This window comes from Loa loa (assembly GCF_000183805.2).
Source record: "Loa loa unplaced genomic scaffold supercont3.179, whole genome shotgun sequence".
NCBI lineage: Eukaryota > Metazoa > Nematoda > Chromadorea > Rhabditida > Onchocercidae > Loa > Loa loa.
In genome coordinates, this window is record NW_018108359.1 from 94593 (window position 1) to 109322 (window position 14730).

At 30.1% G+C, this 14730-nt stretch overlaps 3 protein-coding genes across 3 annotated transcripts in view; all 3 read right to left on the bottom strand.

Annotated features, from left to right (window-relative positions):
• Positions 1–2412: 2412 nt before the first annotated feature.
• Positions 2413–7094, bottom strand: LOAG_07505 (ThiF family protein). The gene is made up of 14 exons (XM_020447453.1): positions 6858–7094; positions 6631–6775; positions 6393–6547; positions 6182–6246; positions 5939–6021; positions 5702–5841; positions 5264–5504; positions 4966–5065; positions 4568–4698; positions 4330–4423; positions 3941–4053; positions 3449–3698; positions 2920–3087; positions 2413–2676 (listed from the first exon to the last, which is right to left on the bottom strand). Exons 2-14 carry the CDS (start codon positions 6754–6756, stop codon positions 2648–2650), a joined length of 1695 nt encoding a protein of 564 aa, XP_020302314.1. The 5' UTR covers positions 6757–6775; positions 6858–7094; the 3' UTR covers positions 2413–2647.
• A 1332-nt stretch (positions 7095–8426) lies between these two features.
• LOAG_07506 (DnaJ domain-containing protein) lies at positions 8427–10681 on the bottom strand. The gene is made up of 5 exons (XM_020447454.1): positions 10415–10681; positions 9580–9840; positions 9116–9273; positions 8742–8849; positions 8427–8617 (listed from the first exon to the last, which is right to left on the bottom strand). The coding sequence occupies exons 1-5, from the start codon at positions 10427–10429 to the stop codon at positions 8503–8505; spliced, it is 657 nt and encodes a 218-aa protein (XP_020302315.1). The 5' UTR covers positions 10430–10681; the 3' UTR covers positions 8427–8502.
• A 1607-nt stretch (positions 10682–12288) lies between these two features.
• Positions 12289–14730, bottom strand: part of LOAG_07507 (hypothetical protein) — a gene marked incomplete at its 3' end in the record, with an annotated part of 3387 nt that continues 945 nt past the window's right edge. The window contains exons 2-5 of the mRNA XM_020447455.1: positions 13762–13971; positions 13074–13168; positions 12636–12725; positions 12289–12376 (exon numbers count right to left, since the gene is read on the bottom strand). Coding sequence (XP_020302316.1) covers positions 12289–12376; positions 12636–12725; positions 13074–13168; positions 13762–13971 — 483 coding nt within the window. The remainder of the gene's footprint in view (positions 12377–12635; positions 12726–13073; positions 13169–13761; positions 13972–14730) is intronic.

Consider the following 14730-nt stretch of genomic DNA (forward strand, 5'->3'; position numbering starts at 1 on the left):
ATTATTATTATTATTATTATTATTATTATATTATTATTATTGTTGTTGTTATTAGTAGTATTATCGTTATTATTATTAAATTATTATTTTTAGTTATTATTATATTATACAGCACAATGCTATATTTCTGATTGCTTACATCTTGTCAAATATTAATAATCGTGAAGAAATTATCATACAAATATTGAATTTTCAATAATTCATTTTTATCTGTTAATTAATTATTGTTGATTGATATTTGAGAAAAAATTTTGAATGAATAAAAGTTGAATTTTAGGAAAGAAATAAATGTTCCGATAAGGAAGAAGAAAAAAGATTCACGAAGTACTTCACGCAGTGTTAAAACAACACAAACAACACAGACAACACAGACGACACAGACGACACAAACGACACAACTAGAATCAAAAAAATAAGAAGTAAAAGAAAAAAGAAAAAGAAAACTGCATTACTAGTCGTATTCCATTCTATCAAATATTATTAATACATTTTTGATTGAAGTAAATGAAAATTTCAGTTGGAAAAATTGATACAATTGCAAAAAAAAAGCAAATGGTCACTTTGCTGGACATTATGTGACCTTTTCCATTCTTTTCATTTTTTTAAATAACCATGAAATACTTTTCATTATAAAAGCATTTAAATGCAAACTAGAACATAATTTCTTTTGCATTGGGCATAATTGGATATAAAGTGAGAGAAAGAATGGAATAATTTAAACTTTAGAATGAAAATTTAAAATATGACTTGGAAAGAAAAAAAAAACTTTAACCTACTATAAATGTCAATGAGTTTTAAATATTGAAAGGAAAAAAAAGTATTAAAATGCCGTAAAATTTTCTACTAAACTTATAATAATGGTAAAAGGTATATAGAATGAATGATTTAATGAAGTGCTAAAAAGAAAATTTGTAAACTCATTTGAGAAAAAACTTGAGAAAAAAATAAAATAACATAAAAATTATAAGTAAATGAATTAATTCATGTGATATTTCAATTTAATATCTTTTTTCTTAGTAAATATTGGGATTATATAAGGTGGATAATTTGTTGTGGAAAATTCGAAATCAATAAAGAATAAGGATGGAAAAGAGAAGAGAGCAAACAGAATGTTTGCAATTTCAGGATTTAGATTAAAGTATTGTTGTTAGTAAAAAATTTGAATTCAAATGAATTAAATTAGATAAGTAAATTTAATGATAAAATGCCAAAAAAAATATATGAACTTTGGAAATATTCTATAAAATATTCTTTAAAGTATTTAGTATTTATACTGTAATATCCGCTAATTTTAGTTAATATTAATCTAAAAAAAAAATGAATTACTTATTTGATATGATGGCTTTCTTATCAAATACAGTCCAAAGATAATGGAAGCTCAATACTTGTTGTATGAACTATTTATTCCTTTTTGAACAAATAATCACGATTTATATTTTCTGTGTCATTCAATTCAACTTCTTATCATTCATCTCAATGATGTGACATTTGACCTTTGTCTTCCATTGTTCTGCAGAATACTATTCCCTTGGACAAATTGACACTTTGCATTTATTGCGTAAATTAATACAAACAATGTATTTTGCATCAAATTAAAGATAATTCACTACGTATTTTACGTGCAGAAATTTAGTCAAAGTTTTTACGACAGTAATTCTCCACCGTATTCCCTGTACACTTCTTGATCCTTCGATAAGTGATATATAACTGTAAAATAAAAAACAAACAACACGACTAGAAATTTAACCAACATAATTTTCCCCAGTGTCGTAGAATTGGTTAACGATGTGAGAGATAGTAATAATGAGGACAAGAAATCAAGATGAAAGTGGCATTTCAAAAAATAAATCCAATCAGCTTATAACTAGAGTATTTCAATTACTGATAACTTGAAATACTTTCGATTCCATAAAAAAGCATCTGTAATGGTACAAGTGTAGATGAAGAAGGAAGATTGTTAAGAGCTGATTTGTTAGAAATGCTAGGAAATCAAATTAATTTTTTATCGTCTTTCTTTTCAGTACTGCCGTCATATAAAAACACCTGTCGGAAAATAAGATGCTGAAGATCGAGAAGTACCCGAAAAAGGGGCAATTGCAAATTGAAAAATATTTAGAATTGTCGAAACAATAAATTACATTGCGAAACGTAGGAGTGAAATATGGCGATAGCCAATTTATTTTTATTTTCTTATTAAGAAATCATAATTCATACATTATGAAGTATAACTTAATGTACAATAATTTATTCATAAAGTTTTTGATAATTTATCACGCCCAGATATTCCAACACATGAAAAAAAAATAAAAATAGGGGAATGGACTGGCTCTCCTACTTTTCCGATTTTTCGAAAAACTTCGAAGGAGCAACAGCGAGTTGTACAAGAGAGTTTAAAAATTTTTTCTACTCTTAGCCAAATTAATTGCGTTCCAGGACTGAAACCTTGTAATAAATAGATTCTGCACGTGTGGCAAAATAAGAATCTCAGAAAGTAAAAAAATTTAAGGTAAGCAAAGGACAAAATAAGCAAAAAATTTCAATAATAAACGAAAGGAATATAATCCGACACTATGAATTAATTTCACTATCACATTTCCGAATTTTAGCTGGTGAACATTCATCAGTTGCGGACAATGACCTCTTTTTCCTATTTTCTTGCTCTCCATCTTTTTTGTCCTGTAAAAGGAAAAAAATAAATAAATCGATTTACAGTTAAAAAAAGGAATCCTTGACACATACACTTTCGCACCTTTTTCAAAACAAGTTTCTTTTCCCCACTATATGAAAAACTGAAAAGCAAACCTACCAAATATCCATAAACAAAACTTAGCATTTTAACAACACTTATTGAAATACACTTATAGCCAAGAAGCCTATCAAACTTCATCCAGATCTGAACAAAATACAAATCAAACCAACCATTTGCTGTAGTGACACCAGTGTCCATTGCTATCACAAACTCGTCAGCCTTCAGTTCACTGGTGTGCTCAATACGAATCCGAAGTTCCAATCTTTGCAAGAAATCATCGCATTCTAAGATGCAACCATGAACAACACCCACTTTTTCCAGAATCCGCTCACTAATGGCTATAAAAAATCAGTCAAAAGGAGAACAGTATTTTAGATAAAGTATCTAAGCTATCAAGAAAATCTTTGTGGCTTCAAAATAACACGAGAGAGCTGATTTAACGAAGATTGAATAGCTTATAAAACGTAGCTTCTCCTACAGATTTCGAAACAAGTTTTTCATAAGGAATATTTTACGTAGACTTTACCATCTTGATTGTAGCAAAGCATTAATCTTCGCGTACATTTATAAACAATTTTTTGAAGTTTTCAAGACATATTAATATTGCTGCTGAAGAACTATTACAGGCGATTCTTGATTAGTGATTAGAAAAACAAGTGAAAAAGCTGTTACTTATAAGGAAGAGAAGTAAATGCTCACCTTTAGTTTCACCTACTTCACTTGAAATAATGATATTGCCAGTTAGAGAAATCATAACATCAGGTGCTACCATATGCAAAATTCCCTTTAAAAACTTGTTTTCCAACGAATGAACAACGGTTAATTTAACATTTAGTTTCAGTGTTATTTCTCGTCGTTCCGAGCAAACGTAACACTGTTGATTAGGCTTAGAGGGCACTTCCTCAATTAAAATTTTACCACGTGGATTTGGCTTCGGTTTTATGAAAACCTGTAAAAAAGAAAAAATGAAAAACTCTAGCTTCAAAATGTGACAAATCCTGTCATTGATATTTTGTCATTTGTATAAGTCCCAATCTTTTGTTTGTCTAACATATTTTTTCATTAGACAGCAAAACTATTAGACGATTTAGCAATATGTAGCTTAGAATTGGTTGAACAATTAATAAAATAACATATAAAACATGTGGAGAAATCAAACAAGTCATAGTTTCAAAATAAATAAAAACTAACATTTCGCAGTTTGTCCTTCGTACCGAAAACAACTTTTAGTGCTTCAGTAACGATCATTCCCGCTACTATAGCATTTGTAGTAGCAATTGCTGGTATAATATTGCCGGCCATCGCTGCAAAATAAATTTCGGAAATTTCAAATAGAGTACCCTAAACCTCATTTCTCTTTTATGCTATTCAGCCAATTCTAAGAATTACCAAATTCCTTTGTCTTTTCGAAATGCGTCAATGGTATTGCAACATTTTCCAAGTTCTTTTCGGAGTAAACGTAAAGACACTTGTCGGTTGTCAGTTATTTCATTAACATTCTTTCCTAGCGAAAAAATTAAGAGATGTTCTGTTAGAATTCGCAAAACAAAATACTACTAAAACTCTTTTCGTAAACTTACATTTTATATCGAAAAACGTTTTAAGAGGGATGCTAAAGATATGGGCACGAAGATTAGCACATGCTGCTACAAAATGCATTGCCGGTTCATCATCCTGAAGGAAAGCCATTTGCAATTCAAAGTTCAAATTAAAAGTAGCTTGGTAAAATACAGATCTGATAAATAAAAAATCAGAACTGGCTTATTAATGCAAAAAGCCTGCAATATATTTTAATAAAAAAAAATAAATGAACCAAACCTTATCCCACGATAACACTGATCCATCTTTAACACGTTTGCTCAATGTAGAGACAGCATTTTCAAAAGCTTCCTTACATTGCAGAACTGTCCAAAGCTCCGCGTTCGGTTCATTGTTGCTTGAACTTGCATCTAAATATGGTATGACATTTTTAAACCATCAAATAATAAATAACCTACAACAATTTTCGGAAGGAGTGCACTTCTAAGCAGTTTTTTTCAAATTTCCCTTTTTTCAAAAAAAAGCTCAAAGCTTTTTCAGAATTTTCCTTGCTTAAAATTAATTCAAGACAACAAGTTCTGGGATTATGAAATCCAAATAAATCACTAAATTTTGGATTCGCTCTATAAGAACTGAATGAAAATTATTTTGAAGTTTATGCCACAGCCAAAACTTACTTTCATTCGGAAGATTATCCCATTCCAGCGGAAAGGGTTTCCTTCTTTGCTTCCACAAATTCGTCATACTCAAAAGGTAATTGATATCACTGTGAAAGAACTGAAATATGACTTTTATAAGCATACAGAAAATGAAAACCTCAATTTTAGATGCTCCGCAGTTATTACAACCTAAACATAAAAACAAAAGCTCAGATATTTCTTGTTTGATTAGTGAATAAGTCCCATATCACATAAAATAAAAAATGTCGCAATGACAATCGCATAAAATCCTGAGTAAATTTATGGGAAAACATACTTTTCTGAAAAGAATTTTTGGGTCATAATCGTTTTCGACAGCCCATTTTCGTGTACTGATTCTATTCAAAAGCCCATCACTGTCACCATGTACAGGCGGATCACCACCATCATTTTGTTTCGTATTAAGAGTTGAATCTCCATTTTCTCCATCACTATTTATACTCGGACCATCCTGATTCTCAGCATCTGTTAAATCCGGAGACACTTCATCTTCGTCATCCGGCTCACCAAAAAGTTGACTGAAAACGAAGTTTTCAGTACTTTGACTATCACTACTACTTTGAATACTCCTTGGTACATTTTTGCAAATCACAAGAGCATCATTATCAACTAGTAACGCATATTATGCATTAATCCAAATACGAAATTGAAAACCATTTTATATAACTCTCACATAATTAACATGGGGATTGTCAAGAAGTAAAAAAGTATGTACTTAAAAAGATGTTTTGCCCAAACAATGCAATGGATATGCTCCGATGGTGTGTTACGGATCGTACATCCAGGATACGTTTTTTGCGCTGTCTTTGGATTACATTCATAACACTCGGTGTAATCACGAATTATTGGGCGTACCTGAATTTAAGGATAATTTTAACCAAGTTTTGATTCTATAACATCTTATTATAAAAGACATCTATCTATTAGGCTATTGAATGTATGAAAAACTTACATGTCCCAAATAACCGGAAGAACCACTTTCAATTAAAGGTACTCGAGCTGCTAAGCAAAGTCGATTGATATGATTTCGCGCGGCTGAAATAGGATAAACTTTGGAAAATAAAAATATTCGAGTTTCGCCAAATTCACCCAAAAGGAAATCATTTTCAGTGGTAAGAAAAACGAATATGTGTTACTTTTTGAGAAGGAAATTTTGAAAGTTTTAGAAACTTCTTAGTGCATATGTTTTACCTACCTATGTTATCCAGTGCACTAAGAACCACTGTAAATTTCTGGAAAAAGTCGACACCGTATTCTTCTCTAAAATAATGGAGAAAGCATTACATGGATTTCTGCAATCAAAATACCAAACATTTCATGAACAACATAAGTTCTTGCAAATCCCAGGTATTCCCAAAATTACTGAGTTTTGTTTAAGAAATATTCCTTGAAAATGGGCGACATACTTTAGCACTGAATCATGGTAGCACACAATTTTTACATTAGGAGCAATTGATCGAATTGCTTCTGCGGCAATAACTGCTTTTGGTTTACCAACGTGTTCACGACGAAACAAGAATTGTCGATTCAGATTGCTTACATCAATTATATCCAAGTCAATCTGTAACTGACAGCGGTAACTCTATAAAAGTAGTCATGAAGTTTGGATGAAAAAGCTGCCATATGAAAAACGCAAAGTTTTACAATTTCGATGTTGGAAAAGCCGGTTAAGGCTAAATTTTTGAGCAATTCGCAACCAATACCACCAACTCCAACAACCAATACAGGACATCGTAAAACTTCCAGGAATTGCTCGTTTTGCCACGTCATTATATTATCCCTAGAATGCCTACATTTATTAGTTGGTAACATTTCTCAAAATACACAAATTAATATAAAATAAATGTCGAACAAGTAACCATTAACTGTACCTGAATAATCAATTGTTAGATTTACTGACGACAATCCGCTTATCAGTTACTACCAAGTATTCATTAAGCTAGCAAACCTAAGTTTGCAATAACATACTTTGACCAGTAGATATGATGGTAGTAAACGAGAGAGAATATACCTAAATTCATTTTTCGTTTAAATATATTTGCAGAACTGTATACCTTATTTTTTGTAAAAAAAAAACAGATGCATGAATGTGTCGTATCTTTTCTTTCTAAACATTTTCTACAAAAGACATCGAAAATCTCAAATCCTAGCAATATCCTTATTTCTTCCCTTTCCTTTCACTTAATTCCATCAACTTTGTCCCGTATCCACTTTGACTCCAAAGTATCTCCTCAGACACCCCGCCTCACCGTGATATCTTGTCATCCAATCCCTCCCCCGCCTCACCAACCACCATCTCGAAACATGCTAACCCGCCATACGCAAATAACCACCGTACTTGGAATCGTTATGAGATTCAGTTCTAAACAAAAAAGCGCAAAAGTCCCTTTTTTGAGGAAAACGACCAGCTACCATTACATTTACGAGTTGTTCGACCACAGGATTTCACGTACGTACGCAAGCATAGAGAACGTGAAGTCAAGTACGTGATGACTCGATAAACCATAAATTAAACTATCAACGTAGCTGCTTCAAAAGTTAGATTCAGTGACTTCATTTTTTTTTAAATGAATCTAACCTGAAAAAAATTTAATTCCATTATCGAAATGATAATATTTAGATGGTTCAATTTCATTTTTGCTAATTAAATTCAGATATTTCAACTTCACCTTTATCGATTAAATACCAAACAATATAGTTGTAATAGAATAGTACCGAATGAGATTGGCTGTGGATTAATCCAAATAAATGATAAAACAAGCAACGAATTCGTAGCTTTACCTTTGTGCTGCCAACGATTCTTGTTTTGTATTCCCCAAACAATTTAGGAAAATGCGTTCGTTTTGAAATTCATCCCAAACTATTTTTCAATTTAAATTGAAAAATCCTTGAATTTGAACGGCTTAACTTTACTTCTCCCGATTAAATGGCGAAAAAATCCCTAAATCCAAATAATTCCCATGAGAAAATTCTCAAACCTATAGGAAAGCATCTGATAGGTATGTAACAACTTCCAAGCGAAATAATAGATCATATCACAATCTAATTGCTCAATTGAAGCTTTCAGAAACAAAGTATATCAAGACTGTTTAGATTTCAAAGAATGCAAATTGATCTTTCTTTGAACTACACATTTTAAGTGAGTATATATATATATATATATATATATGTTTCTTTTCTGGATTAAATGTACCAAAGTACCAGCGAAAAATCTGAAGTAGTATGTTGCTATCAAATATATGTAGTATGAAATTTTCAAAATACTGGATTATTTTAAGAGGTCGGTAAAAAAGTTTATCTGAAAACATAATTTAAGGGAAAAATAAGGAAATAAAATCTTCAAATAGGTAGTTGATTATCAATGATTGTACCTGTGATGTTTATAACAGGAAGCAGTAGCACTGCATGTTTCATCGTATTAGGAAATAAATCAAAATTTATGCAGAAATAATAGCTCTTGCTTTACATTTGAAACCAAAACGTTTGAAAGATGCGAATTATTTTCTATTCATAATGCTAGCATAATGGATCATATTTGAAATTCTCCGTATGTGCTTCACTTTCTCCAGTCTTCGTTTCGTTAATTTTTGTTTGTGGACAATCGTCCTCATTTATACCAGCAAATGTTTCCCTTGAAATCAGATAATTAATGAATGCAAATCTTGAAATCTCATTTTTTTACAGTAACAAAGTTCAAAGTTCTTCCCACTAATTAAAGTATTCAAAAATTTGTCTAATTAAAAAAAATAGCTTACCTGCCTGTGACAATGCTGTGCAATGAAAGAATAAAGAATCCAATCATATAAACAATCAAAGCAGCACTTAAATAAGGTAAATATGGAAGTAATGGTCCATTGAGCCAACTAAAAGAACTTTAATTAGAACATAAAATGGGGAAAATGCTCGTTTATTTTCAGAAATTCTTCAAAGCATCATCAAAATCCTCAAAACTACTCGTTTGGTTATTGCTGCGATAGTATGTCAAGTATACTTTAGATGGAATCCTTGAAAAAATTTCAGGATGTCTAATCCAAAATTATTTTCTTTTTTATCGAATAGACTTTTTTATTGTCCAAAATAGGCCAACAATTACATTATTATATAAATTAAATTAGACAAATAACGAAACCTATCGATTGCAAGTTTAACATTAGGCCTCGGTGGCATTTTTTGCCGCCGTTTATATCGTTCTTGTTCAGCCCGGTAAAATCTTTCCCAGAACTGGTCATCTCGTTCTTTTTGCTCTCTTTCATATTCATCTGCACGACGCCGTAACTCTTCGAAAACCTGAAAAAATATAAATAAAAGGAAAAAAACTGAATAGAAAGTCTAAAACAGTAAAAAAAATTTCCGTTCTGACAATAAACAACAAAATAATTGTCCAGTTTTCACTTCTTAGAAACCTTCCCTTCAAAAGCGTTCGTAATCGTCTCTTCAATTGTATTTCCTCTTCTTAAAATTTCCATACAAACATTCATAGATAAGGATGATGCCACTAATAATTACTCGACAGTTTTAATATCATAATAATGGTATCAAGAATCATAATAATGGTATCTAAATTAAATATACTAAAGTGTATGAAATTTTAACCTTCTTCAAATGAGCATCATCATAGTGCCAACTACTACGATACTGATTGCTACCCGCGTAACGATTACTTCGCCGGGTACCAAATCCAGTATTTTGCTTACTATAAGTTTGCTGATCGTAATCACAACTTGTTTGCGCACGATATGCATCGTATTCATTCCGGCTCTCTACATCTTTCAATACATCATATGCTTCTTTAATCGCGATAAATCGTTTCGTAAGCATGCTCTCAGCAGCACTCCCAGTGATATCCGGATGATACTAAAAATATGGAAAAGAAATCTGTGATTACTTCTCTTCATGAAAATTTGTTGTAATCTACAAAACTTATGTACAGAGCTCATCATTGGTATGAAAATGAGTACTTCATTTACCATAAAAGATGTTTGATTTTTTTATCCAATATAACTGTAAGGTAAGTAACTTGTTAATGCTTATGGCTTCATAGCAAACGGTAAAGGTAATGTATATATATCATAAAAGAAAATTAAGCCGACATTTAATGCTAAGAAAAAGAAAAAAAAAACTATACAGAGCTCATCACTGACATTAAAATCAAATAATCAAATACAGCTTAAGATATAGTAATGTGTCAGTGCTTATAGCCTCATATAAACGATAAAGATACTGTACATTTACTATGAAAGACGTTTTATGTTAAAATATTCCAGAAATAAAGAAATAATATTTATATAATATTATAATACCATCAAAATTACCTAATTTATTGATTCGATCACTAATAGTTCAATCATTAATAAGTTGTCATAAAACACCATTGATTTATTTTAAAATATATGATAATTATTCACATTATTTGCAAATTTTTCCTAACCTTTTTGGACAACATATAGAATGCATTTTTGATTTCTTGTTGTGTCGCATTATGCTAACTCCCAGTATATCGTAGTAATTTTTCTGATAATCAATTGCTTGTCGTATGAATCGATTAGATGAATGAAGGATTCGTTTCACTAGGATTAAGCGATATCCAGAAAACATTGTGAAAAGTAATTTGAATCATTCCAATGTTCAACTATCCATCTCATCAGTTCACTAATCATTCGTCCATTTTGCGATATGTAGGTAAGATGGAATCTAAGGAAGAGGATAAAAGTGAGGAATTAAATAAAAACAAATAATTATTCATAAACTAATTAACTAATTTTAAGTACGACAATCATGATAACACTTTCATGTGAAATGAAAAGAAAAATATAAGGGTAGAACTGTCCTTCATCAATTTATTTTTGTCATACTTCAAAATCAAGCCATATTCCAGGATAATGCTTCTTGAAAAATAACACTTCTCACATAAAACTCGAGATGTAATCAGATTTCAGACTAAAATTAAGAATTTACTAATTCTAACCGAAAAAAACGAGCAAGAAAAATGTTAAAATTCACATATTTGATTATGCTTAGCAGAAATAATTAAAAATAACAAAAATAAGTGTAAAAGGATCATATGAATGATTTTTTTTTAAAATCATAGAATAAACAATGAATGAATCGTTTTGAAAAATTTTATCATCTTAAAAGTTAAATTTTGTTTACAAATCAAGGTATATATAGAACAAAAATATGTTTGTTATGATTTGATAACACAACATAATTTGCAATTGTTTGAAGAATAAAATAAAATTGGATTTGCACAATAAATCCGTTTCAAAAGGTAGATTATACAAAGTAACCCGAAAATATTTCAATTTGGTGATGAAAATTACTGTTTCAATAATAAATGCAATAAAATGATTGAATAAAATGATAAAGTTGATTACTCAAAAGCTAATCGTAAACATGACAAAAGGACTAGTAAATGGTAGAGAATGAAAAAAGTGATGGGATTGCCCGATAATTAAGGAATTAAATTAAACTAAACAATTTTTTGTTCCACTTAATATTTTTGATTATCATTCATTCAATTCTCAATTGATTCATTTGTTTTATCTTAAATTATTCGGACTATTCATATAAGCATAACATCCATGTGGAAAGAAAAACTTTTCATAACTTGAAATAGAAATTATAAATTGGAACCATAAAATCGAACTTAAATTTCAATATTATCCCAACACTTTTATTTTTGCTAAATCTACTTGATCTACTATCAGTCGAATTTACCACCAGCATATTAAAGTCAATTTATAAAACTGAAATATTTCACCTTGTATCTAAATAAGTGCAATAATCAGATTTTTAAATTAAATTAATTATTGCCAAGACCACCCAGAATCTTCCAGATGACCAGGATTACCGAGAATTTTCCGCATAGATTTGATGAGCAAAAGAACAATAGTAACTGGTTGTCACATTTAATATCACCGATTTAAAAAAAGGGATATTCGAGAAAATATCGGAAAGGTATAGAAGTTAATGCTTTTACAAACTTATTCTTAAGCATGTCCATGATTTTTTTTGGTATCCTTACTTCAACAACTTACGAATTTTTAGTAATCAGACCATGATAAATAATAAGACCCTAAAACCTGGTATCCTTCAGTAAATTGAAAACATATATGTTTTTCTTTCAAAACAGATATGGTCACTTCTAGATAGATCAAATAAAACGTATGATAATATCGGCAAATATGAGCGAATATGTGTATCTATACACACAAATTTTCGCTCCTACGTTCTTACATCCATATCGGCTTTTAGGTTTTTATCAACTTCCTCGATTCTTTCTTTCTCGACTTTTAGTATTGTTTAGGGATATCGTTTCGAATCTTCAATTTCCATTTCTTTTGCCTTATTTCTTCGCATCATGTGTTCAATCCATTCTTTTCGTCGAAACCTGGAAAGTCAACGATTTCCGTGAAATTTAAAATGTACCACCTGAATTCCAGTAAAATAAACCATTTTAAAGTGAGAAATTACAAAAAAAAAAAGATGAGGAATGGTATTACCAAACTACACTTGCATGGATGGCAAAAATATCAAAATCATCCGAAAATCTACAAGCAGTTTTATAGCTTTCTTTAAATAATGCAAAACTTCGCTTTATTCCGATGTAACAAAATAATATTCTCTTCCAAAATTTTGAAAAGGCTTACTGTTCAGTTCGCACGCGTATAATGATCGAAAATATGAAAGATATAACGAAAAAAGCCAACATTGTTTTCGTCCAATAGTCTACAGTATTTCTGAAATTTTCTGAAGTCATTTTCAAATTAATGAAAATGTCAGCTTAATACTCCTATAAAGATTTTTCATTCCTTGTAGTAATAGCAGGATCAGAGCAAAAATTTTTCAAACCACTCTCGAATTTACTGACGATATTTATTTTCGGGTTTTCCAAACCACTCTCTACATTTACTGACATATATGAATAATAACTGATTGAAAATAATCCTGTCCCAGTCTTCTGATATTTTATTCTTTGAAAGGGATGAACTTGGCCTTCTTAGAAATTGAATTGAAAGTAAAATTTCTATAATTGAAAAAAAAGTGCTGAAATTACAATTAAATCACAAAGAAAAAAAGATGATTACTTCCGAATCCAATCTGTTCCTACTTGATCCATACGTCGACTCTGATACCATTCGTACCATTTGTCATTATCATATTGCGGTGTTCTTGCGTAAAACTGAAAAACTAATCAAAATATAGCTTAATCCGAGAAAAAGTAATGATAAATTTCGTTCGATAAACTCACGTATTTTTATCACTCATCTATGACACCGTGATATCATTTCTTCTAGAACTTTTACTCCAGTGTTCAGCATCTTTTATAAGATAACTTTATCACCTCTTATAAGATGAACGACACATATTGTAAGTTTAAGATTTACCAGGACTTCACCGTGTTTCCTGGAGCAAAAATATATTCGCAACAAATTTCTTTATATGGAAATACTCCGATGTAATATGTAAAATGACCTTTAAGGAAGCAATTATTATTAGGTTTCACAATTAATCGTATTCACTGGCCATCAGGAAGTAAGTCGGCAATAGATTTTGCGTTTTATAAAATTCCCATTCCCCCAATATAGCACTGTTTTCTTTTTTCTTATTCCCCTCATATCAAAGACTAACAATAAATGCCATTAAAGTGTGCTAAATTTGTAAATCTTTGCATTGGTAGATGGTCGAATATTTGCTGAAGAAACTACAGGATTTATTAATGTCGCATAAATGGCATCAAAAAACTGGATATAAACCATCAGTGTAAAAGCTTACATTTGATGGATCGCATTTTTTAAAATTCTGACCAGTTGTTCCACCGTATTTCCCGTATGTCCGATGAGCATTGAATGTATTGGTAAGTTCTAAATCATAGTCTTGTCGCTTTTTCTTATCTTTTAACACTTCATATGCATCCTTAATTTCCAAATAAATCGCTACTTGTATATTAACATTCCCAGATTTTCTCAGAGCATCCGGATGATACTGAAACGATAGAAGTGGGTTAAAAAAAAAATGAATTTGAATAAGCTAATTTATCAAACTGCTTTTATTTCTCCAACAGTAGCATATCTTATTATCATGGAAAAGGATAGACAAAGAACAACTGTAACTTTCAGGAACATCGAGAGAACCATCCCTTCGTTACCATTAACAGATCCAAATCACTAGAAATCACAAACAATAATTAACAAGTCTCGAGTTGAGGACAATTACACTTGTTCAGATTCTATCCATTTTGCAGTACGACTTCCTGCCGTCTCATTTTTGATAACTCTCTCATAAGCAAATATTTTTTAACCATAGAAAATTTAAGCTACATCTGTAGAGTTTCCAAAATAAACATCGGAGTTAACTTTTCCTCTTCCACTCTAATTTTCGAATATCTCAACTGATTTCTGGATGAATGTTTCATTCAACAAAATTATGAATCAATAAACTATTGTAAACGATAACAAAAAAAGAAAAATAATGAAAAAGTAAATATGAAGAATGCTATAATGAATTTTCTTATAGCAATTAATTTATCATTTGCGAATAATTAATCGCCATATAAATTAGGAACAATACTAATAATCAATAATTAATAATAATAATAATAATAATAATAATAATAATAATAATTTAATAATAATAATAATAATAATAATAATAATTAATAATAATAATAATAATAATAATAATAATAATAATAATAATAATAATAATAATAATAATAATAATAATAATAATAATAATAATAAT

Coding starts and splice junctions, on each gene's coding strand:
- LOAG_07505 (XM_020447453.1), bottom strand. CDS start 6,756: ATGACGTGGCAAAACGAGCAATTCCTGGAAGTTTTACGATGTCCTGTA. Junction 3,699..3,940: donor CGAAGGACAAACTGCGAAAT/GTTAGTTTTTAT, acceptor TCTTTTTTACAG/GTTTTCATAAAACCGAAGCC. Junction 3,088..3,448: donor TGAAGTAGGTGAAACTAAAG/GTGAGCATTTAC, acceptor GATTTTTTATAG/CCATTAGTGAGCGGATTCTG.
- LOAG_07506 (XM_020447454.1), bottom strand. Junction 9,274..9,579: donor ATGATGCTCATTTGAAGAAG/GTTAAAATTTCA, acceptor ATATTTTTTCAG/GTTTTCGAAGAGTTACGGCG. Junction 8,618..8,741: donor CACAGCATTGTCACAGGCAG/GTAAGCTATTTT, acceptor TCTGATTTCAAG/GGAAACATTTGCTGGTATAA.